This window comes from Gekko japonicus, unplaced genomic scaffold (genome assembly GCF_001447785.1).
Source record: "Gekko japonicus isolate JY-2015 unplaced genomic scaffold, Gekko_japonicus_V1.1 scaffold2741, whole genome shotgun sequence".
NCBI classification, from domain to species: Eukaryota; Metazoa; Chordata; class Lepidosauria; order Squamata; family Gekkonidae; genus Gekko; species Gekko japonicus.
In genome coordinates this window covers 155,845-179,731 of record NW_015159791.1, presented here as the reverse complement: position 1 = coordinate 179,731, position 23,887 = coordinate 155,845, and the positions used below count along the sequence as shown (strand labels likewise).

General features: G+C 51.0%; 2 protein-coding genes across 2 annotated transcripts in view; one reads left to right on the top strand and one right to left on the bottom strand.

Moving 5' to 3' along the window:
- CSGALNACT1 (chondroitin sulfate N-acetylgalactosaminyltransferase 1) overlaps positions 1-5,194 on the top strand; it is a 36,407-nt gene extending 31,213 nt beyond the window's left edge. The window contains exons 6-7 of the mRNA XM_015407251.1: positions 2,442-2,523; positions 3,806-5,194. Coding sequence (XP_015262737.1) covers positions 2,442-2,523; positions 3,806-4,089 — 366 coding nt within the window. The 3' untranslated portion in view covers positions 4,090-5,194. The remainder of the gene's footprint in view (positions 1-2,441; positions 2,524-3,805) is intronic.
- Positions 5,195-5,653: 459 nt separating this feature from the next.
- Positions 5,654-23,887, bottom strand: part of SH2D4A (SH2 domain containing 4A) — a 39,471-nt gene continuing 21,237 nt past the window's right edge. The window contains exons 4-9 of the mRNA XM_015407240.1: positions 20,227-20,292; positions 18,502-18,628; positions 16,121-16,349; positions 15,249-15,379; positions 8,117-8,337; positions 5,654-6,363 (exon numbers count right to left, since the gene is read on the bottom strand). Of these exons, the coding sequence (XP_015262726.1) occupies positions 6,271-6,363; positions 8,117-8,337; positions 15,249-15,379; positions 16,121-16,349; positions 18,502-18,628; positions 20,227-20,292 (867 nt within the window). The 3' untranslated portion in view covers positions 5,654-6,270. The remainder of the gene's footprint in view (positions 6,364-8,116; positions 8,338-15,248; positions 15,380-16,120; positions 16,350-18,501; positions 18,629-20,226; positions 20,293-23,887) is intronic.

Below are 23,887 nucleotides of genomic sequence, written 5' to 3'. Positions count from 1 at the left end.
TGCTCTATGCCCAGAAGATGGCAAAAAAACAACAACCCAGCTCTCCAGGATCCCTGGGGGCCAAACTGGCCTGGAGAAAAATTGCTTGCTGACCCCGGATCGGCATTTCCCTGGGCATGTAAGAAAGGGCCATGAGAACCAAGCCCTGAGGCAACCCTTCCTGCCCTCCCTCTCATGATCTGCCTCAGTTCACAGAATCCGCATTGCTGTCAGGTGGGGCCATCTAGCCTTTCTCCAAACCCAACAGCTGGTTCTGGACTACGGATCTTGTGTCTAAAAAGGTAAAGGTTCCCCTTGCTCAAAAGCCAGTCAAACCCGACTCTAGGTGGTGGTGCTCATCTCCATTTCCAAGCTGAAGAGCCAGCGCTGTCCAAAGATGTTTCCGTGGTCATGTGGCAGGCATGACTAAACACTGAGGCGTACGGAACGCTGTTACCTTCCCACCGAAGCGGTACCTATTTATCTACTTGCAATTCCTTGCTTTCGAACTGCTAGGTTGGCAGGAGCTGGGGGCAGAGATTGGAGCTCACTCCGTCATGCGGCACTCGGGTCTCGAACTGCCAAGCTACAGTCAGACCTTCTGGTCTGCAGCCCAGCCCCTTAACCTCTGAGCCACCGCGGCCCATGTTGTCTCTAGGAGATTTGAAACGTGTCTCTGACAAAAGAGAGAGGCAGGCGATGTCTGCGTCTCCCTCCCTCAGGCTGGCTTGAGATACCCCTGCCCAAGGGACAGCCACCGCCAGTCTTAAACCACGGCAGGGTTAACTTTTAAGACTTGATTCATCAAGAAGCGTAGGGATGGCCGAGGACTCTAGCCCACGAGACTGGGAGCAGGTCATTAGGCAACCTATTCCGTGTTCACGGAGGGATTCTGGAATGCTTTTCCTCCCTGCTAAACCCCAGTAAAGGCATTCTTGAGGTATGAGTCCTATAAGATGTACACACCAAAACAGAACGAAAGGTATCATGTGTGACTAAATTGAAATAAATCATACCTGCTCCTGCCTCAGAGCGTCTCTCTCTCTCCATTACAAACTTGGTTAATAGTCATTCCCTCTTTGTATAAAGCTCGAGAACTATCGTTCTGTGAACAGAATAAGACAGCAAATACTGGGATGGAGGATGGTGTCCTGGGAAGGAATGCTGGGCTATAATCTGGGAGACCCGAGTTCAGATCCCATCCTGCCATTCTTGGAGGAAGAGGGTGGGATAAAAATGGGCACAAAGGGAAGCCATATTGTCATTGATTCCGTACACTGTTTTGAGGGCTGGGAGGGTCACACCATCCACAGTTTCTGCCAGTGCGGTGGGCTACGCTGAAGTGGACTGGGGAGTCTTTAATAAAGCCTTCTCAGTCTCCTCACTGAACTGCAATTTCCAGAACTCTTTGGAGACGGCAGCAACAGCTTAAAATGATACCTATGTTGGTACTGCAGGTATTCTCTCCGTGGCAGCCCGGTGCTTCAAGGAGACCAGACTGCACTGGCCAGAGGGGGCCCCCCACACACACTGTGGTGCGCTGATAGTTAAAAGGAAAACAGGACTCTCTCTCTCTTGCAGGACCAGGGCCGCTTCCACCACAAAGGGATCCCCCCCCCCACGGAAGCCCCTGGATTGAAGCCCCTGAGCATGACCGGTGGGGCTCCTGGGGCTTTTCCCAGGAGACTCTGGAGGAAAACAACCCCAGTTGCTCCCTGCGTTAAAGGCGGGTGGGCTGGGTGTCGCTGGAGTATCCTTTAAAAGGCTTTTCCTTTCTTTTGCCTGTTGTGATGCAGGGTTTAGTATTACTTTGGCCCAATCTGCATCTAGCATTCGCTCCACTGTCTTACCAAACCCAGGCTGGAACAGAAACCCCCCTCTACTTGGCATGCCACTTGCACTTTGATTGAGTGCCGGATTTTATGGCAGTGTCCACACTGCAGGCCCCTTTCACGTCCTCGGATCTCTCGGTTTTGTGGTGGCCGCTTGCACGGATTTATGGCCGTTCAAGGGTGACTCTGCAGTCAGGAGGGCCTTGGTGGTTTTGAGCCGCATCTTTTCCTGCTCCAGCCTGGGTTTGGTAAAACGGGGGAGCAAATGCTAGATGCAGACTGGGCCTTTGTGACCCGGCAGGGGAAGAGAAGGGGGGGAACCAGGGCCGGGGGGGGCACTGCTCAGCCTTCATCACACCTGCACTTTCGCATGGCGGCGAGCAGAGCGAGACTTGGGGTGTTTGGCTGCCGTTTCCGCCTGTTCCAGTCCCACTGCTGCCGCCATGGCAGGGGAATGTGTCCACAGCTGCTTGTCATGCAGTGTATGAAGGAGCTGTTAGGGCAAAGGTGGAAGGGCCGCACAGGCCAGGGGAGTGATGGGGAAGGGATTGTCCCAAGGACAAGGGGGGCTGCACGGGACTCAGTTGTTGCCTCTTTCTCGGCACACTTCTGCACACTTTTCTCTTGCAGGTTGTTAAAAAGGAGACCGGATTTTGGAGAGACTTTGGGTTTGGAATGACTTGCCAATACCACTCTGATTTTATCAACATTGGTAAGAAACCCTTCCACTGGCCCCCAGCTGGGCTGCCTCCAAAGGGGACATTCATTTCTAGAGTTCTGGCATGCATTCAGAATCATACGATAACCATACTGGAGAAAAAAAAAGTTCTATGTGCTTATTCAGAATCGGCTCAGCCCCTCTGAGGTGCCAGGAGGGCCGATGCAAATTGCCCTCTGCCCTCTGCTCCACCTCCCTGTAGCCCTCGAACCACCGGCTTGTAGCAGCTACTGAAGCATTTGCATCCCGTCTTGCAGAAACAGGGTGAAACACAAGATAAGGCGGAATGGGAGAGGAGTCTGGTTTGCCTCTTTTGCTAGCCAGAACCTGAAAACAACAGCAGCTGCCTTGAGGGGGCTGCACTGCTCTCTCCATGGGTCTGCCTGTTCAGGATCAGTCGACAGTGGACACTTTTACTTGGCTTTGTGACTTCCATACTAAAAAGCTTGGAGTCGTGGTCATATTGGCCCCTGAAAGCTGCAGCCGGTGCCGGCGGTGGGGCGGTGGGGACATAGTATTTTGGTGAGGCAACCTGGCCATTGAATGAGATCGGCTGGAGCGTTGGGGTTGGGTGTCACCAGTCTGCAGATGACCCCCCCACCTCTCTCTATTTCATCAGCTTTGCCTCCAGAGGCATCCGTCTGACTGAGGCAGGGATCTGAGGCTGCTGTTGTCAGGTGGCTAAAACAGACAAGCTGGAGCTGGATCCAGACAAGACAGACCGGCCGGTACGGTGGCCTGGAGGAGGAGGAGTGCCCTTTCCTGCCAGCTGCTTCTGGCTCTGCCACCCTCACCCTCCTTATCCTCAAGCTGCCCTGGCTACGCTGATCTGTGCTTTTGCAGCCTCACGGTCAGGACGAGTTTGATGCGCTCTGCATTGGGTTGCCCTTGAAGACAACTTGGAAACTTCAGCTCATTCAGAATCCCCACATTGTTGGAGGCTAGTCGATGGGAACACATCTTTCACCCATTCCAAAACAGGAACACTGGCTGCCAGTCTAAGTTCAATTCAAAGTGCTAGTTATGATCACCAGTTTTAAATTAATGATTTAAAACCAGTGGTGTTTATATATTTTATTGTGTTTTGTTGCTGTTTGCATTGTAAGCCATCTTGAGTTCCTGTAAGGTAGAAAAGTGGCTAATAAAACTTTAAAATTAATAAATAATTTCTCACAAAAGCCGGCTTCCAAAAAGCCTTTCCCAATCTATGTTCCCTCTCCCCCCTGAACTTCTACCATATAACTCTATTTAATTATACTTTGTATTTTCTTCTCAGGAGGATTTGATCTTGGAATTAAAGGCTGGGGAGGGGAAGATGTGCACCTGTACCGGAAGTACCTTCGCAGCAACCTCATGGTGGTCAGAAGTCCAGCCCGGGGCCTTTTCCACCTCTGGCATGAAAAGTTCTGTCTAGATGAGTTGACCCCGGAGCAATACAAGATGTGCATCCAGTCCAAAGCCATGAACGAAGCTTCACATGGCCAGCTCGGGATGCTGGTCTTCAGGAAGGAGATGGAGGCTCATCGGCGCAAAAAGAAAGCCAGCGTTAAGAAGACCTGACCCCTCCCCAAACTCTGACTCATTTAAAGAGTAAAAGGAACAGTATCAAAATGTTGGGTCTTTTTCCTTCTTCTTCCAAAAACCACATCTGGAGAAATGAGATGTTCCGGGGATTGGTACCTATTCCTTGAAGATATTCCAGTGATTGACTGATAGATAAAATGTTCCAGTGATCCAAGTCCTTCCTCAGGCTTTTTTCTCTAAGCTGCGTATGCTCTACACATTGCTTGTACTGCTCTGGGCTCTTGCATTGCTCCGAAGTCAACACAGAAGATACGAAGAACAAATTTAATGTTGTTAATTGTTTTGGTATTTGAAACACCAGGGAAGCCAGAGGACTGTTCAGGTCTGCTTAGTGTGTGATGACATCATGCAAAGCGTTCCATTCTACCCGGTGGGCCGGTTGTCACCAGTGACTCTCCTGAAGTCAAACCAGAGGCAGGGCCTTGAGGGAACGGCTGGTGACTTCCATCCAGCTTCACAAAGAGGCCTGGACGCACCCCAGGCAAGCCCCTGCCTTTTGCGGTCCACGTTCTGATGCCTCTGAAGGAATACAGGCAACTTTAAACCAGAGGAAGCCACAAAGTAGACAATCACTTTATCTAGGAACATCTGGACCAAACCAGATGAGACGCAGGAAGGCAAACATTAATGGATCGCCAGTGCATTTCTCATTGCTAAGTAGCTTTTGGATTTGGGCTGTGGCGTGGGTGGGGTGGGGGACCGTTTCCCCAGACTCACACACTGCCACTCGAAAACATTGGAAGAAACAGACCTCCAGAAAGTGGCCTTTTCCCCAGTGGGCCGAACAGGGGCACGGGGTGTCTTTTCAGGTTGGAAAAGGTGCTGTGCTGGTCTGTGCAGAAGTGTTTAAGAATAAAATTTGGAAAAGTTATGAGGGAAAGACGGGTCGTTTTTTCTTTCCAGAAATTATTTCCAGGGCTATACAGCACGTAGGCCTCTGCCAAGCTGTGCCACCACTTCACGGCAAGCGACTCTCTGAGGTTTACTGGAGGGCAGAGGAATACCCGTGGGGCCATAAACGGGCTCTCCCCTGCTCTTGGGACCGTGGGGAGCACATGGGGGCAGGCCGGGGGGCACACCAGAAGCCCTGGGCCCTGCCAGCTGCCCCACCACAGGTCCTGCCCCCAATCCTCCATGAAGCACCCGTTGGATATTGGGTCTGGTGGGGGCCGCCGTGTCGGTCTGAAGCAGCAGACCAAAGCCGGAGTCCAGGCGGGCCCCTTGGAGAGCCACACAGTCACATTCATGGCATGCAAAGCTTGCACACACACACACACACGAACCCTTGCGCCCAGAATTACACTCTGTGGGTCTTCAAGGTGCCCGCCTGGACTCCAGCCTTGTTCTTCAGTTAAACACGGAGAGTGTATTTTCCTCCCAGTTATGTCGTACTGATGATTAACAACAAGGAAGTCTAGTGGCTGTCTGGAAAAGAGCCAAAGAAGAGGCAACGGGTCTCGGAGAAAACGTTCCATCCACTACATCTTTATTACGGACGACTGAGGTTTTTCTTCTCAACCCAGCAGCAGAGGGGACTTCCTCACTCAGTGGCAAGCCAGACCCGTTGGAAAGACTAAAGCAAGCCGAGGGGCAATGCTGGCACTGGTTTATTTTCGAAGTCTCAGTGGCCACGGCGGAGAGTTCTCCATTACATCCCCTCCCCCCCCCTCCCCGCCACCAGCTTCTGGGAGCAGAGCGTGCTCACCCTCTGGCTGCTACAAAGGCAACTCTTAGTATTTCTCCAGGTGTCTTTTACCAACAAGACAACCCTTTCAAGTATTTTTCAGGAAATGGTGGAACTCATACTTGGGAGATGTGCAATGTCACCTCCTTTCAACAGTGCACGATGGCAGGCTTTAGCAGGAACAAAGATGGCGGGAAGTTTAATGCCGTTGCACAAGGAGCTTGTTTTGCTGTCCTTTCCTTCATGCCACTAGAATTTTGTGTCCTGTTTCTTCTTACCTTGATGGGGCTTTTTGTCCAATGGCTGATAGCAGTCAGCGGACAAGAGTGACCAGCCTTTAATGTCCTGATCATCAAACATATCTGCAGCTTGAGAGGCCATGGGAAGAGCTGGAAGACGGTCGCTGTGGTTCAGTCCAAAACTCCACACCAAGGAACATTCCTCTACATGGCCAGGGATAAAAACGGCAGGCTTCACTGGAAGAGATCCAGGTAATCGGGCTCCTGACCCTGCTGGCCACAGGGGAAAAACAGAAGCTCCTTCCCCAAAGACGTGATGGGCTCATCCTGTCCAAAGAAACGGATTACAGATGAGGATCGATCCTTTGGCATTCATGGACCAGAGAGCTGAAACCACTTCCACTGCAGCCTGCATCAAGGCCGGGAGGGCTGATGGGCCACACAGAGGCACAGCCAATCAGGTCTGGTGGGGCTGCGTGGTACGATTTTAAGAGCCACCCACCACAGCAGGTTTTTGACAGCGGTGTGTGCAAGTCACACCCCATCTCCACGGGCAACTTGTACATTTCCGCAGGAGGAATGCAGGGGGCAGCTCAGAACCTCCTCTGCCCATCAGCCTCAGAAAGGCTCTCTGGCCCCACCTGCATCTGGCATATTCCCTCCGCGGTCTGACCAAACCCGCCCTGGAGCATCAATCCCCCTCTGCGTGGCACACTTCCACCTCCACTGAGTGTGGCATCTTATGGCAGTGTCCAGACTGCAGGCCCCTTTCACGTCCTTGGGTCTCTCGGTTTCGTGGTGGCCGTCTGCACAGATTTATGGCCGTTCAGGAGTGACTCTGCCCTCACGAGGGCCTTGCCCCCCCCCCGGGGCCTCTGAAAGGCCGCCTCTTTTCCTGTTCCAGGCCACTTTCTGCACTGTCACTTTTGTCACCCGCTTGCCCCCTATTGCTTCAGGGTCCCATCCCCCCCCCCGCAATGTCTTTTGCTCTCTCGAGCAGTCCCAGAGGGAGCAAAACACATGTGGAAAAGCGGGGGGGGGGGATCCCAAAGCAATAGGGACAAATGAGTGGCAACAATGACAGGCCAGGTGCTGGGGAGACCCAGAGTCAGACCTTCCCAGTGTTCAAAAAAGCTAAACGGCCGACCGGTGTGCCCAGCCAGCCAGCCTCCACAACGAGGCAGTCCCAGGATGGAGAGCGGGGGTGGGGGGGGAGGATCTGCACCCGCCCCCATTCGGGGGTGAGTTCTGGAAAGGAAGGAATGCAGACACCTTCCCCCCCCCTCCACATCTCATTAAAGTGCTGCGTGTGGATGAATGCGAGGGGTGTAGTTTTAATACGTGAAGTTGTGGAGGGGCGGAAGGTTTATAACCCCCCCCGGTCTCCCCTGTGCAGACACAGTTGCCAACCTCCAGGTGTGACCTGGAGATCGCCTGCTATTACAACTGGTCTCCAGATGACAGCAACCAATTCCCTTGAAGAAAACAAGCTGCGTTGGAGGATGAACTCTGTGACATTATAGCCTGCTGAGGTCCCTCAGCTAGAGCCAGTTTGGTGTAGTGGTTAAGAGTAGCAGACTCGAATATGAAGAACTGTGTTCGATTCCCCACTCCTCCACAGGAAGCCAGCTGGGTGACCTCGGGCCAGTCACAGTTCTCTTAGAGCTGTTCTCTCAAGATCAGTTCTCTCAGAGCTCTCTCAGCCCCACCTACCTCACAGGGTGTCTGTTGTGGGGAGAGGACGGGAAGGCGATTGTAAGCCACTCCGGGACTCCTTCGGGTAGTGAAGGGCTACGGGGTACCGAACCAACTCTTCTTCTTCTTCTCTCTCCAAACCCCGCCCTCCTCAGGCTCCACCCCCAAAACCTCCCTAGCCAGAGTTGGCAACCCCATGCACAGACCCCATCCAAACTGGAATTATTCTCAGCTGCCATTTATTTTTCAAAATGGTGGAAAGTTCCAGTCAGATCTCCTGTCTCTGCCCGAACTTTCTAGTAGGGACGCCCCACACCCAGCGCCTTCCTGGCTCCCCGCAGAGGGAAAAGGGCCCCGCCCACCAAAAGCATTTGAAGGTGCTCACCTTGTGGTACTCGACCAAGTCTGCCAGCGTGGAATGCTGCAGCTGGTCCACCCCCAGGAAGCTGTAGGACTCCCCCGAAGCATCTATCAGGAAGTGCTTGCAGCCCTCCGCGGACAGGTAGGAGAGGACGTAGCCTTGGATCTTCTCACTGACCCGGATCAAAAAGGTCCCAGGCACGGAATGGCTGAGCAGCTCTTCGGCCTCCTTTGTTGTCAAAATGCCTGCATTCCAAAATCAAAGACCAGTTGGACATAAGAAAACCATTTTTGCTGGCTGGTTGTCTCTGAAAAACAACCATGTGGGCCTTTTCTTGGAACTCAGAAGAACACCACCCCCACCCCCAGCTTTTCTTCTGCCCACCGGGCCTTCCTCTCCTCTTCCCCCACTTCACCAGACCTGCTGCTGTTGCTTCCAGCCACGTAAACCCCCAGTTGTGAGGATAAGAGGAGAGGAGATGGAGGTCCTGGGAACTCCCTGAGTCATTTCAGCTGTGCAGGACCTGGTTCAGGCTGGGAGCGCCTGGCAAGGAGATATTTCAAGTCCCCCATAGCCTCACTCGTTAAAACTGCTCTCCTGTGCCGGGATCCGCTCTCTAAAGACAAAAGGTGAGCCACAGGAGGGCAACGGGGTAATGTGGCCATGTTAGTCCGTCGTAGCAAAGTGGCACAAAAGTCCAGGGGCATTTTGAAAACTAACAGCATTTATTTCAATAGGAGATTTTATGACTCACAATTCACCTTTTCAGACAGTGTGAAGGGAAAATTACGCCAGGAATTCTTCTAGGGAAGATCAGGGGCAGTGTTCCCTCTAAGCTGAGTCAGTGTGAGCTAGCTCACAGTTTTTTAGTCTCCGGCTCACACATTTTTGTCTCGGCTCAGGAAGGATGGCTCCAGAGCAAACTAATTTAAGCAGCAGCCAAATAGCTCGCTCACAGCTTTAATGGCAGTAGCTCACAAAGTAGAATTTTTGCTCACAAGACTACACAGCTCAGAGGGAACATTGATCAGGGGTGGTGGTGCTGGGACACAGCCAAGGCCTGGTATGGTTTATACCATGAGCCTTGCAAGGTAAACTCCTGCCCTGGCCTTGAAGTAGGCAGTGGTGTGGTTGTCTCCGATACACCATCCTTGGGCGAGGTGACTGAACAAGTGCTGGTTAGGAAACTTCACCGATTCCAGTCAAACGATGTTATCTTTAGATTGTAATGATGAAAAACTGATATTGTTGATGATATGAAGTAATTTGGAGCAGGGGTGGAAGCATTGTGGGAAGCCATTGGAGGGAGGGGAGGAACTGGGAATGGGGTAGACAATTGATAGAATGAAATGTTTTATATGTTGTATTCCTGAGAAAATAAAATTTGTTTACCAAAAAAAAAAGGAAACTTCACCGATTCCTGAAGGAAGCAGATCGGCTGGATCCACTCCTGTCTGGATTCAGGACGGGCTGTGGGAGCGAAGTGGCCGTGGTGGCCCCGCTGGATGACCTCCGCTGGGAGACGGACAGGGAGTGAGTGAGCCGGATTGTTCTCCTGGGCCTCCCGCCAGTTATTTTGATGAGGGGACCCTTCTGGACTGCCTTGGGGTGGGGACGGAGAGGAAGGGCTCTGAGGTGGGTTGGTTCAACTTGGAAGGTGGGGCTCAGTGGGCGGCGCTGGAGGGTGGCGGCGGCTCCTCCCCCCACCCCCCGTGGTTTTCAACATCTGTGTACAGCTGCCGAGGGAGGGGTCACCCCGGAGGTCTGCGCTGAGTTGCCACCCATATGCAGATGACACTCAGCTCTGTCTCGCACTTCCAGCTGTTCCCAGAGAGGCTCTGGAAACTATGGAAAGGTGTCTGGAGGCAGCCTTGGGATGGAAGAGAGCTAACAGCCTGAACCATAAGCCTGACAAACAGAAGTCCTACTGGTGGTGGAATGGCCTGACATGGAAACTGAGACATCTCCTGTCCTGGATGCACTCCCTCTAAAGGAACAGGTTGCTGCTAGACTCAACCTTTCTGTTGGATAAATAGGTGGCAGAACTGGCCAGGGGTGCCTTTCACCCGTTTTGGCTAGTGAGCCAGCTGTAGTCCTTCCAGGGAGGGGAAAATCTTGCCACTGTGGTGCCTGCCCCTGGGAACATCTTGATTAGACTACTGCAGTGTACTCTGCGTGTGGTTGCCCTTGAAGACTGTCCAGAAGTTACAGTTGTTACAGAATGCTGCAGTCAGAACGTTAACTGGACTCTAGGAACCACATCACTCCAATCTTACTCCATCTACACTGGCTCCCAGTTTACTTCTGGGCCCAATTCAAGGTGCTGACATTGGCCTTTAGAGCCCTCTATGGCTTGAGGCAAGCAGACCGTAAGGACCACCTCCTCCTCCTCCCATACGAACTTCCCCGCCCACTCCAGTCGTCTTGGGAGGCCCTGCCGCCCCAGGCTAGGCAGGGGGCAATCAACTGGCACTCCCTCCCCAGGGAGATTGGTCTGTCTCTGTCCATCATCATCTTCTGCCAGCGGGTGAAGACTTTTTCGTTTTGTTTGGCATTCCCTCATTAACTGTTATTTTCCCCCTCCTTGTTTGTATGTTTATATGTGTTTATGTGTTTTATTTGATTGCTTAAAATATTTTTATATATCTGTATTTTAAACACTGTCGGATGGTTTTAATGTCGGAATTATTCTAATGCTTGAAATGTTCACCATGTTGGGAACCCTATTTGAGTGGAAAGGCGGCATAGAAATGTTTTAAGTAAATGAATGGATAGATAAGCTGTGTGAATACAGTTGGTTGACTGTTCAATGGTGCCGACTAAGTGCTGGTGAAGCTGCCCATTAGGTGTTTAAGCATTACTGGTCTAACATGAAAGCAACCCTGAATGTCTGAAAGACATCTTCCTCTCATTTCAATCTGCCTGGGATTTAAGATGAGGCCTTCTCGGGTGGGGGGACCAGTCCTACCTGAAATATATCTGACCTGGACCCGTGGGAGGGCCATTTCGGCTGCTGCCACCCCCACCCCACCCCAAGATAGAGAAATCCCTCCCCTATAGACTGTCTCCCAAGAATTGTTTGGAACTGTCCCGCCATCTTGGGTTTTGAAGTTAGTTATCACCGAGCACTTTATGTGATATAGGATGGGTTTTAAACTGTATATAACGTTTTTATAATGCAGATATATTGTTATTTTTGTATTGTTGTCTATATCTTGCCCTGTAAGCCACCCTGAGCCCTACGGGGGAGGGCGGGGTACAAATCTGAATAATAAATAAATAAATAAATAGAAGGTGATGTTGGCGCCTTCTCGATGGGCCCTGGAGGACTCCCGATTTCCAAGGATGCCTTCCAGGAGGGCTCTCAGGAGGCACCTGCGACCTGGGCGGACCAGGTCAAGGAGGTAGAGGGAGTGATGTAAAATGGGTAGAAAAAGGGAGTTAAGAAAATTTCTTTGCAAGGTGAAGGGGCTCTCTCTTCGTTGGAATGCTGCACTGGGGGATGGACAACTCTTGAGCTCTGGTCTGCAAGCAGGCGGCCATCTTTTCCTGACCATGCAGTCTCCCGAGTAATGAGACACAGATAGGAACATTGTTACCTTCTAAGATCATTAGTGCCTGCCCTATTTTAACATCAGTTAGGGTACGTCTAGAACAGGGAAAGGGGATTGCGTTTATGACCAATTTTCTTTTGAAATCTGTTTGCTGAGCTAGTACTGTACCCAGACCCCTGGTCCGGGTGGGGTTCCCCCCAATTTTTGGGGCTTCAGGCCACCACTGGCCAGCAGGGGAAGCCCCACCCACAAAGAGCCTCCTTGTACAGCAGTGTCGCTGATGTGATGACATCATACGAACATGACATCATCACGCCAGGGACATCATGCGGGCGGCAACATTCTAGCATTTTAAGCAAAACTCTATGGTAACAAATGCTAGAATGTTACCACACAATGTCAAAGAAGGAGGGGGAGGAGAAGAGATTGGATTGATACCCCGCCCTTCACTTGGAGTCTCAGAGTGGCTTACAAACTCCTTTCCCTTCCCCTCCCCACAACAGCCACCCTGTGGGGTAGGTGGGGCTGGGAGAGCTCTGACACAAACTGCTCTTTCTCAAGGACAGCTCTGACAGAACTATGGCTTGCCCAAGGTCATCCAACAGCTGTGAGTGGAGGAGTGGGGAATCAAACCCGGTTCTCCCAGATTGGAGTCTGCGCATTTAACCACTATACCAAACTGGCTCTCTGAACTTGGAAGGCAAGTTGAGAGTCCTGCTCCTCTCAGCAAGAAATCCCTGAATCAATCAGGTGGTGACTGTGAGTACCTGAGTGGAAGGAAACGATAAACCCATCCAGGAGTTGGCAACACCTAGGAGAGGGTGGGCAGGGCAGGGCCTGGAAGTCAAAGCTGGCCTGTTCTGCCACAGAACAATAACCATCCTTGGAGACCTACCCCCGGACCTCTGAGGGCCCAGGGGCAGAGGGCAGGGTTCCGTGTGGCAGGGGGACTTTTAATCTGGCATTTAGTACTATTGCTGCCTTTTGAGAGTATTGGGGGCGGGGGTTAGGGTTTACACACACACACACACACACACACACACATACAATCTTTTTTAGAAAACAAATCCATAGTATAGAGGGGATACAAAAAGGAGAAGAGGGATTATGTAGCATAATTATAGAGACTCATAGATAGAATCACAGGGTTGGAAGGGGCCATATGGGCCGTCTAGTCTAACCCTCTGCTCAATGCAGGACCAGCCGAGAGCATCCCTGGCAAGTGTTTGTCCAGCCGCTGCTTAAAGACTGGGGGGGGGGGAGCTCACCACCTCCCCAGGCAGCTGATTCCACTGTGGCACAACTCTGACTGCCAAAAAGTGTTTCCTAATATCCAGCTGGTACCTTCCTGCCTTTATTGTGAGTCATGTCCTCTGCTGCCAACAGGAACAGCTCCCTGCCCTCCTCTGAGTGACACAGCCCTTCAGATACTCCAAGAGAGCCATCTTGTCCCCCCTCAGCCTCCTCTGCTCCAGACTGAACATTCCCAAGAAGTCCCTCAGCCTTTCCTCACAGGCCCGCAATCACCCTCGTCGCTCTCCTCTGCATTCACTCCATTCTGTCCACATCCTTTTTGAAGTGAGGCCTCCAGAACTGCACACAAGACTCCAGGTGCGGCCTGACCAAGGCAGTGTATAGCGGGGCTATGATGCCTTGCGATTTGGATGTTATGCCTCTGTTGATACACCCCAAGATCGCTTTAGCTTTTTTTGTTGCTGCATCACAGACATTGGCCAGACATTTGTTTTGATTGCAGAGATTCTTCCCAGCCATGAGATTTTTTTCCATCTGGAGAAATCTGCTTGTATCAATTTCCAGGTCTTCTAATAATAATTTTTTTTAAAGATTACAGTTTTGCCCATCACATTCATTCCCAGATATTTAAAGGAATCTGTGGCTACTGTACATTCTATACACTTTATAATATCTTCTTGCTGCGTTAAGAATTTCATTATCATTTTTGTCTTCTTCCTGTTGGTTTTATATCCTGAGAAGGATCCAAATACTTCAATATGTTCCATTATGTGCTGTAACAATTTTGGGGAATCCAAGACTGTTAGAACAACATCGTCTGCATAGCTTTTCGTTTTAAATTCTACATCATCCACTTTTATTCCTTTGATCCTTGTGTCTTGCCTGATTTTTGTAACTAAACTCTTTATTGCTAGGATAAAATCCCTGGCGTGTTCATTGCTCGATTGAAATTGCTTCTGTTGATCTTCCATTTCTTAAAATCTTTGCTTGCATCCAGTTCCAGAATTCAGGGCCACAGCCCATCTTATGAAGTACATTCAGTGGAAAAGGCCATGTTAAATGATCAAGAGAGCCAGTTGGGTGTAGTGGTTAAGTGTGCGGACTCTAATCTGGGAGACCCGGGTTTGATTCCCCACTCCTCCACTTGCACCTGCTGATGTGACCTTGGGTCAGTCACAAGCTCTGGCACAGTTGTCCTTGAAAAAGAGCAGTTTGTGTCAGAGTTCTCTCAGCCCCATCCACCTCACAGGGTGTCTGTTGTGGGGAGGGGAAGGGAAAGGAGTTTGTAAGCCGCTCTGAGACTCCAAGTGAAGGGCGGGGTATAAATCCAATCCTTCTTCTTCTTCAAGTGACTTCCAGAGGTGGGCTTGCCCTGGCCTCTGCCTCTGCTGAGCCGCCCTGGGCTCCCTCCTGGGCGGTCTCCCCTCCAAGCCCTACTCACCAGGGCTGGCCCTGCTTGGCTCCTGAGATCTGATGAGAGATGGGGCCACCCGGGGCAGGGCCAGCTCTTGCCAGGCAGCAATCAAGCCAACAGGCACCTACCAGCCTGTTCTGCTTTGCAGGCTGGTCTCTGGGGAGAACAGCACAGACAGAGACTGCAGGAAGACACCCACAGAGGCGATGGATGGGAGAGGGACTGCAGCTTCTCCCTCCTACGCCAAAGGGGAAGGGGGAGGGAACACGGGAACTGGAAGAGCCTCTGGGGGCTGCCATGTCCCGGCTTCTGATCAGGACTCAGTGGGGACCCCCAGAGCGCATTGGTTGCAGGACTCCTCCTTTTTGCGTCTGCCACAGTGACTGAAATGGCCAAGAGTGCTGGGCTCATCTCTCCCAGGTTCAGTTTTGTCCGATTGGTGGGGCACAGTGGTATTCTGGGGGCGTGCTAGTGCTGCTGCCTGGGAACTGGCTCCTTCCACACGTGGCTGACGTGTGGGCACAGTCCGCATGATGCCTTCGCAGGGCTAGTGCTGAAGCCATAGATTCGGGAGCAGTTCTGCCGCTGGAAGAGGCACAGCTGGGCTCTTTCGGCTTCTTATGCAAGATGCTGGCCGTGCAGCCACCATGGTGGGATCGGAGGATTGCTCTGCTGATGGGATTTGTTCCCATCACCAGGACACGGATGGCATGGGAACCCTTCCCACGGCAGGGGACGGCCCAAGAAGACCCCGATTATTTATATAGCAGCAAGGCAGTTGCCGGTCAGGTGAAGGACAAGCATCTGCCCCAAAGTGTTTACAGGCAGTATTTCAACTGGGAGAGATGAACTGAGAGGACGAGAGCAAAGAGTGGAAAGTGTGCCCACCCCGCCCGGCCAGCCCTCTCTGGCTCACGGCCCCTTTCTTTCTCACCGTGGAACCAGGGAGCCACTTGGTCTGCCGCCTTCTCAAAGCCCGCACGGAGAGGGAGCTGCTCGGCCTTGAACCACTGAACGATGCTCTCCTGTGTAGAAGTGGAAGCGCTCCTCTGGACCCCCGGCTTCCTGTCATGGCAAAAGAGCACCTGAGTCCTTCAGCAGACCGCATGCCCCAGACCCAGATGGTTCCTCACTTGTTCACTTTTAACAAATAAAGATCTCTTGTTGCCTTTTACAAATGTTACCTTTGTTGCTTTGCTGGCATTGTCTCTCATTCCATACTACAAACCTACCCACTCTGTCTCAGAGCTCTGCTGCTCCACACACACGCTCCGTGCCTTTGGTCTTCACCTGACCCATCATCTCAGCTGTGAGGCAGTTTGCTTAGCCCTCGGAAGCAGGGTCAGATCACGCGGAAGCACTCTGTGGGGGCCCTTTCGAGCTCTCTCAGCTTCAACTGCATCCCACGCCAAGCACAAGGACGCACGACACGAGCGCAGCAGAGCTCTGCCAAAGTCCCCCTCAGGTTCTGGCTAAGCTGCTGGGGCACAAGGCAATGCTCAACACAAGCCTGCAACCGGGTGAAGCGATTCTCTGCCTACCTTGCAAAGTCTTCAAGAGACAGACAACCAGAGCACGGCCAGCAGGATATACCACCACACTCCTGGCTTCACCTATCCCCCCTCCCTCCATCTTGGCCAGACCGTTGGCTTATTTATTTATTTATTTTGTTAGACTTCTGTCCTGCCCTCCCCACAAGGTAGGCTCAGGGTGGGTACCAAGACAGAGGTCTACAATAATGCAGATTTGCAGTTAAAACAATTCATAATTTACAATTAAGATCTGCAATTAAAGTAGATTACTCACCAGGCTGGTGGTCCATTGGCTAGCCTGGCACTGGGAGGGAGGGTCTTGGGCTTCGGTGGCAGAGGAGGAGCAGGAGGGAGCACCCGTCTCTGCTCCCCTGTCTTGCAGGTCCTGGAAACATCTGCCGCTTTCCCCTTGTTCTTGCCTTGCAATGAGAGTCTCTTGTAGTCGTCTCGTGCGTGTTTGGCGAGGGAACGCCGCCGTTCGTCGGCTGCTTTGGATCGCCTCACTGCAACCAGAGGAGCAAGACTGTTCACCAGCCCTTTGGGGAAGGCCTAGAATGTGCTCACTGAATGAACAGCCCCCAACCCCCTCCTCCAAATGATGCCCGAGACAGCTTACAGCACATCACGGCAGCGCAAGACCCGCAAAAACTGTCCCCACAGCTATATGCTACAGTCACCCATCACAGAGCTCAGGAGATCAGCAAGAAACATCCCAGACCAACCCAGAGGGTGAAGGAGATGACTGAGAAGGAGGCCCACCACTGGGCCTGGGGGAGGAGTGAAGCTGGCGCGGGCATCCCTCTCAGCAGAGGCACCCTTTTTGTTGAGGAGCCTGTGGCCTGCCCCCTCCAGAGCCAGACGGGATCATCGGGCACACTAAGGGCCTCCCGTCCAACCCCACGGAAGCCGGGGAGTGTGGCATGGAGAGGGAGGACTCCCCAGTCTCTGGCTTCAAGGGAGTCCTCAGCCCCCACTGAACAGCGGTGGGCCAGGTGGGGCTCTTGATGGAAGCCTGCCAAAGAGGTCCAGCATAGCCACTTCCTGCCCCCATGGTGGGGCACCAGGAAGGAAGAACACATGTCAGACACGTCAGGCCTAAGTCCCCGCCCCCCTGCAGCTCCCAATCACAGGTGCAGAAGAGGATGGGCCCGCCTCCTGATGGGTACTCCTCACTTGGGGAGGGGGAAGGAAGCCCCCACAAATCATGCCCCCGCCTGCAGGGCAAAAGCTGAGGACAGGCTGGTGTCTCGCCTATGAAGCCTGGGGAGGGGAGCGGCTGAGGAGCAGAGGAGGACCCGTGTGTCATGGAGCCCTCCCGCCTTTCACCGCTAAGGCCAAGGCTGCACGTGGGCAGGGAGGGGTGGGGGTGGGGGCAACCCCATCACACAAGACCTCTGTTCTGAAAAGTCCAGGAGCCTGGAACGAAGCACCAGCAACACACACTCAAAGGGGGTCAGCAGGTCAGGCCTGGGGTGCCTCACTAGCCCAGTCCTCTCTGGTCTGACGGGCAGTGGGTCTTGGCCAGGCAAACTGCGGTTTAATGTCAGTCATGCACACGCGACAGGACGGTCTTGGCTTATCATAGATCTGGTTTTGTTTAGTGAGCCTAAGAAGCTTCTGAAACTGGAATGCTTGTGAAACTCCCTGAAAAGTTACCATCAGGCATTTCTCTCTCTTTCGTGGCACACACAGTTACGGTCTTTGAGAGCTACTCAACTACCAGGAATCAGTGTTGCTGTTTGCTAAAGAGGTCATCCGCCTAGTGGCGCTCTCTGCCTTTTGAATTCAGTGCCTTCGGGAAATGTGTCTTTTCCCCCCTGCTTCCCTACAGCTCTGTGGCACACGCATGCACCTTTACCCCCCCCCCCCCGCCCTCATGCTGTTCTTCTCAAGCCCCTTTCGCTCCAAAGTTTTGGGGAAAATTACAGTGATGCCTGGATGGCCGCTGAGTGGGTCAGAACATTCACATTTCCCAGCCCACCAGCAGCCTTTCCCCCTGACCGTGTCTTCCTCCCCCTTAGGGGGTTTTGCCCCCCCCCCAGTTTTGGGTAGCAGCAACGATACCCAGGCAGTTCACAGTGCCAGTGCAGAAGAAGGGGGGGAAGAGGGCATTTGGACACACGACAGAGATCACCCTCTCAACACCCTTTTGCAGGGGTGCCCCCAAGCCTTTCTGGGATTTCCAAACTGGCCTGAAGGTTCTGCACCGGGGCCTCAGGCAGAGGTCTTCTCCAAGCCCTGATGCTGAATATGCTTCCTAACTGGGAATGGCGGACGTTTACTGCAGACAGCCAGTGTGGTACAGTGATGCAGAATTTCAGACTAGGTCCGGGGAGAGCTGGTTCAGTTCTGTAATGAAACTCCCTGGGTGATCTTTAACCGGTCACTTTATCTCAGCTTATCCTACTTCAAAGGGTTGTTGTGAGGAACAAAAGGGGAAGGAGAAATAGCACGTGCTGCTGCCTTAAGCTCTTCCACTGAGCTCTGGTCCCCTCCCAAAGGTTTCTGAAAATTATGTGCTGAAGAAATCATCGCATAGGAGAACATTTCAAGCAGGAGAATGGTGGAGGAGAGTTCTCTCATGGTGACATTTCACCCGCGAAACCACGGTGCACCTTCACCCGGAGACCTCGGGGGTCACATCAGAGAGCTTACGGGATTCCAGCCAAACAGGATCCTCCTTGTCTGCATTCTGCGTTGACTTGCCAGCAAGATTGGGGGGTGCTTCTCCTTGCGCCTGGCTCTGACTCGTGGCGCTCCTCATTTGTGCGTCTTTCCTCTGCTACACGTAGAAGAAAATGCTCAGTGCATCCATTGCCTCCCTCTCTGCTAATTACTCACATGTGACATGTGTTTCCTTTTATTCAAACACTAGGAAAAAGGCCTGTTGTGGAAATAAATACAACGGCCTCTAGAAAGAGGCTCTGGGTGGGTGCCCCGGCCTTGGACACTCAGTGTCACTTTGCTGTGGCGACCTCAGCAGGGTATAATGACACTGAGTTCACCATTTTCTCCAGAGGAACTGATCTCTGCTACCTAAAGAACAGTTGTAATTTTGAGTGATCTCCAGCCCTCACCTGGAGATTGGCAACTATGGTTCCCCAGAAGGGAATGGTTGGTTTGGAGGGTGGAGTCTATGGCTTTGTACCTGTCCGAGGGCCCACGCCTCCTGAAACCTCACCCTCTCCAGGCTCCATCCCTCACATCTCCAGATAGGACGCTGATCTCAATTAACATGCAGTGTTTTTTCTGGGTCCTGCGTGTTAATTGAGATTAGCGTCCTATCTGAATTGTGTATATGCTTAAGACTTATGAAAATGAGAGCTTTGGCACCTCTATAATATCTCCTGAAGAAGATTCATTTTTTGAAACGTTGGTAATCCGGAGACGACGACGTACCTTGGTTTATAAATTCTATTAAGTTGTGTATCATATTGTAATGCTTCAGAGCACAATACATGTACATCATTCCTTATAAGTCTTATGACTGTTGATTGCGGGTCAGACTATCACGACTGGTGGCTTTATATTTGTATAACTGGGAAAACGCCAGTCTGACAACGTTTGTGATCCGGGCCTCCATTGATAAGGAGGCATCCAGAGTCACAGCCAGGCAGCTGGCGCTGGTGTTAAGGGCACCCCGTCAAGAGTCGGGAGTTGGCAACCCAAACCTGACTCCATCCCCACCTGGCCCCAGAACCTTTTAAAATCAGGACTCTTCAGCCCTGTCAATGGCTGGTTTTGTTCTAGCCAACTGCATAAAGAATGCACCCTTGGAGGATTTATGATGGGATTCATGCCTTTTTACCTCCGCTCCTTCCTTTTTAACGTAGAAATTTTACACTTGAAAGACGTGCGAGAGGTTTCACATCAACCCCTAGTGCTGATTAAAGGGGCATGAGAAATGATTTATGGGGCACTGTCCTTTTGGCACCGCTGTCGCTACAGACCTGAATCTATGTATCAGATTATCTGAATTCCCAGTTTTTATTTTTTCTTTAAATGTAAGTCTCTGGCCTCTTTCATTGTGGAGATACAAAGGGAAAGGCATAGCTCCAAAAAGAAAGCACCTAGAGACTTACTTAAAAAAATTACAACTGGGAATTCAGAGAGCTCAGTATACAGATTGTTACCATGATATAACAATACTCAATTGACAATTAAAAATAAAAACCTGAAGAAGCCCTTGGTGGCACAGAGTTGTGGTAGCTGCTGCTGGAGTACTGGGGCAGGGAAGCTGCAGGGAAACCTGCCATGTGGAAGCACCACAACTTAAGACCTTGACCTGTGCTACGAATATGGCTTATGCCAGTATTCACTGTGCTGCACTAGTCTCCATCTGAATACCTTCCTCGCAAAAACACACCGATATTTCCTTACCTTCCGTGAGTGACTGATCGAATCTGCCAGCATCTCCTCTACACTTCTTGCCTTACTAACTGCAGTCTGAAACCAAACAAACAAAAGATGATCAGCGGAGAGAACCGTGGTCCTGTTGGGTGCTAAGAAGCCCAAGCAGCGTTTGAAGCACCAGCCTCTCTGGGGTGGGCCTCAAGGAGCCGGCTGGCAGCCAGGGGGGCGGGGGGGGGCTATTAGGCCCAGGCAACAGATCCCAGAGCTGTGGGCCTTTTTGGCTGCTTGCGTTACCGGCTTGTCTAACTTGAGACCTGCAATGCAGCTCAAGCACTCATGGAGCTTGAAAACTACTTTGCTCTAGAAATTGGAGCTGTTCAGTGCTAGACCTATACGGAGACTCCAGGGTCACTTATGGATTTCCACGGGACTAATTGCAAATTCAAATCTGCTTTCATGTGCATTTTTACTGAAAAATGGTTCTGAGCTGTGCATTTCCTCTGTCAGCCCCTTAGGATAGGGACTTCTTAGCTGAGTATCTGACTCTCTAAAGTCATTTGTAAATTGACAGTACTACATAAAATAATGACAACACTCCCATGGGCCGCTAGTTTGTCATGCTGGTGGGGCCTGTGTGCTCCAGTGAAGCGGAGGGCTCTGCTATCAGCCCCGTAGCCGCTGGCAGGGTCTCCCATGGTGGACAGGCCTCTGCTGAGGACTCAGACTAAATGCATCCCAAACCCCCATTCCATATGGTGAGAAAATCACATTCAAAGTCTGTACCAGGGCTAACAAAGACCATGTCAGACATTGGTGCTCCTGGATCTTTAAAGAAAAATGGGCTACAGGACAGAGGCAAAGGCCTGATATGCTACTGGAAGCAGGATCTTCTATAGAGTAACCAGAGCAGGGACCTGCGAAGAGACGACAACTACAAAGGGGGGGGGGGGGGCTTCTGGAACAAAACAGAATCATCACTCAATGTTATTTTGAATCAAGGCCTGAACAGCATGAATATTTGGAACAGATGCTTAAAATATGGAAAGAAAAGTATTCTGATTCTACCATCAAAAGTATTCTGATTCTACCATCAGTGCTATTCTATCATGCAAAACAACTTTTTCACAGCAACAGAGATAGATGAAATAAGGAGCAACAGCCACTCAGAGGAGGAACATGAAGAACAAGAAATAAATGAAATCAACCAAGACCTAGGCCATAAAAATGAAGTTGCTCTTGAAAAAACAATAATTAATAGTGAGACATTGCCAGTACAGCACCTCTGTACAGGAAGAATTGAAGGCAAAAATCTTAGATCACATTAACAAAGAAGAAAAAAATTACCTGACAACATAACAAAAAGAATTCGCAAGACTCATTGAAAATATCACTCTGGATTTTCTCAGCTTTCAAGTCAAGGCAATTTAAGTCCAAGGCAAAACTGCATCCAAATAACCCAGGGAAACAGCAGGCTGAAACCGGGCTGACCCATGAAGGGAGGTGATGTCATGCAGAATGGGGGAAATCCAGACCCCCCAAGTCTGCGGGGGTGGGTGGGTGGGGTTGGTTGTTAACACTGCTGTGCTTCCAGGTGGTTTTCTTTTGTATTGATTGAACTTGAGGCACCAGCAATGTGAGCCTCCTGGAGCTGTTTCTTTAAGGCTGCTGTGGGTGGGGGAGAGAGTTGTTAACACTGCTGTGCTTCCAGGTGATTTTCTTTTGTACAGATTGCACTTGAGGCACCAGCAATGTGAGTTTCCTGGAGCTGTTTCTTTATGTCTGTTGTGTGTAAGGGGGGGGGGGGAGAGTTTGGTTGTTAAATTGCTGTGCTTATGGGTGGTTTTCTTTTGCATTGATTGAACTTGAGGCACCAGCAATGTGAGTCTCCTGGAGCTGTCTGCTGTGTGTGGTGGGCGAGTTCGTTGCTTCCAAACATTGTTATGCATCTTGATGGAGGCTTTTCTCTTCTGTTTTGATTGAACTTGAGGCACCAGCAATGTGAGCCTCCTGGAGCTGTTTCTTTAAGGCTGCTGTGGGTGGGGGAGAGAGTTGTTAACACTGCTGTGCTTCCAGGTGATTTTCTTTTGTACAGATTGCACTTGAGGCACCAGCAATGTGAGTTTCCTGGAGCTGTTTCTTTATGTCTGTTGTGTGTAAGGGGGGGGGGAGAGAGTTTGGTTGTTAAATTGCTGTGCTTATGGGTGGTTTTCTTTTGCATTGATTGAACTTGAGGCACCAGCAATGTGAGTCTCCTGGAGCTGTCTGCTGTGTGTGGTGGGCGAGTTCGTTGCTTCCAAACATTGTTATGCATCTTGATGGAGGCTTTTCTCTTCTGTTTATTGACACAGGAGCCACCTAGGTTTGCTAGAGTTCTGGGTTATCAATAATCCCTGTCCCTCCATTCTTCTTGGGGGTAGTGCTTAGTTAGCATTAGGTTTTTGCCTGGGCTTTCCAGGTCATGACTCAGTTGAGAGCCTCTGCTTGGCATGTAGAGTTCTGTCCCTGGCATTTCCAGGTAAAAGAACCAGGCTATGGCCTATTATGAGAAAGACAGTCACTTCCAACTCTGAGTAGACCTGGAAGGGAAGAGAAGCTTACAATGCCCAGCCATTTCATGTTTTCCCTTGGGTCCTAGGCTCAGAGTATGGACCATGAGAGCAGGCTGGGGAAAGTAAAATAGCCTTCTCTGCACAAGCTGAAACACTGCGGCTGCCAGGCTTCAGAGTGGGGGTGGTTAGGCAGGGGAAGGTTCAGCGATAGGGGAGGATATGGGATTATTTTTTCTTTTCTTTTTAGAGGTGGGCGTAGTGTATGTCAGCCAAACATTCCAATATTCCTTGTATTACATTCAGTATTCTAATATAATATTCTGAAAAAGAAATACAGTTAAGTGACCTCCATGTCTGAGAGGAGTGAATGGAGAGTCTCAGTCTTATTTTAACATATTTATTACTTTACAGCTGTTGACCTACCTTAGCTTATCATGTAGCTTTCTATTCACATATCTTAAAACATCTTCTTCATGTTACATGTTAATTCGCTGTTCAGGCCCGGTCTATAAGTTTGAACCTTACCTTCCTTCCAATGTATTTGAAAAAGTGTGCCTGCACACAAAAGCTCATACTCAGAATTAAACTTTGTTGGTCTTAAAGGTGCCCGGCTGGACTCTAAATTTTTTCTATGGCTTCAGACCAACACGGCTGACCACCTGGGCCTCTCTGGCTGGACACTGTGTGAGACAGGATGCTGGACTAGAGGGACCACTGCTCTGATCCAGCAGGGCTCCTCTGATGTTCTTATGTTCCTGGATCTCTGGCATGGCTTGGACAAACTATCTGTCATCCTGGCACCTGACCACATCTGGAGCACAGAAGCTGGACCTGCTGATCTGGCTGATTGAGGCAAGGTGGTGTATTTGGTGGGTCTGCTGAACTTCCTGTCTGATAGCCAAGAAGTCACCATTTCAAGACCTGCAGCAGCCCTGAGAACGAGCACAACGGCAAGGAAATGGCTTAACTTGTGTCTTACCTTCACCCTGATTTTAGCTGTGGGTTATTTGTAGGCATCAGCTAGGCAGCCAGCCCAGCAGCAGGAGACTAGCCAGGCTCTGGGGGGAGAGTGCGGGAATTGCGTTGCGTCATGAGCAATGCCAGTTCTGGCTGAAAGCCCTGAAACGACTCTAGCAATC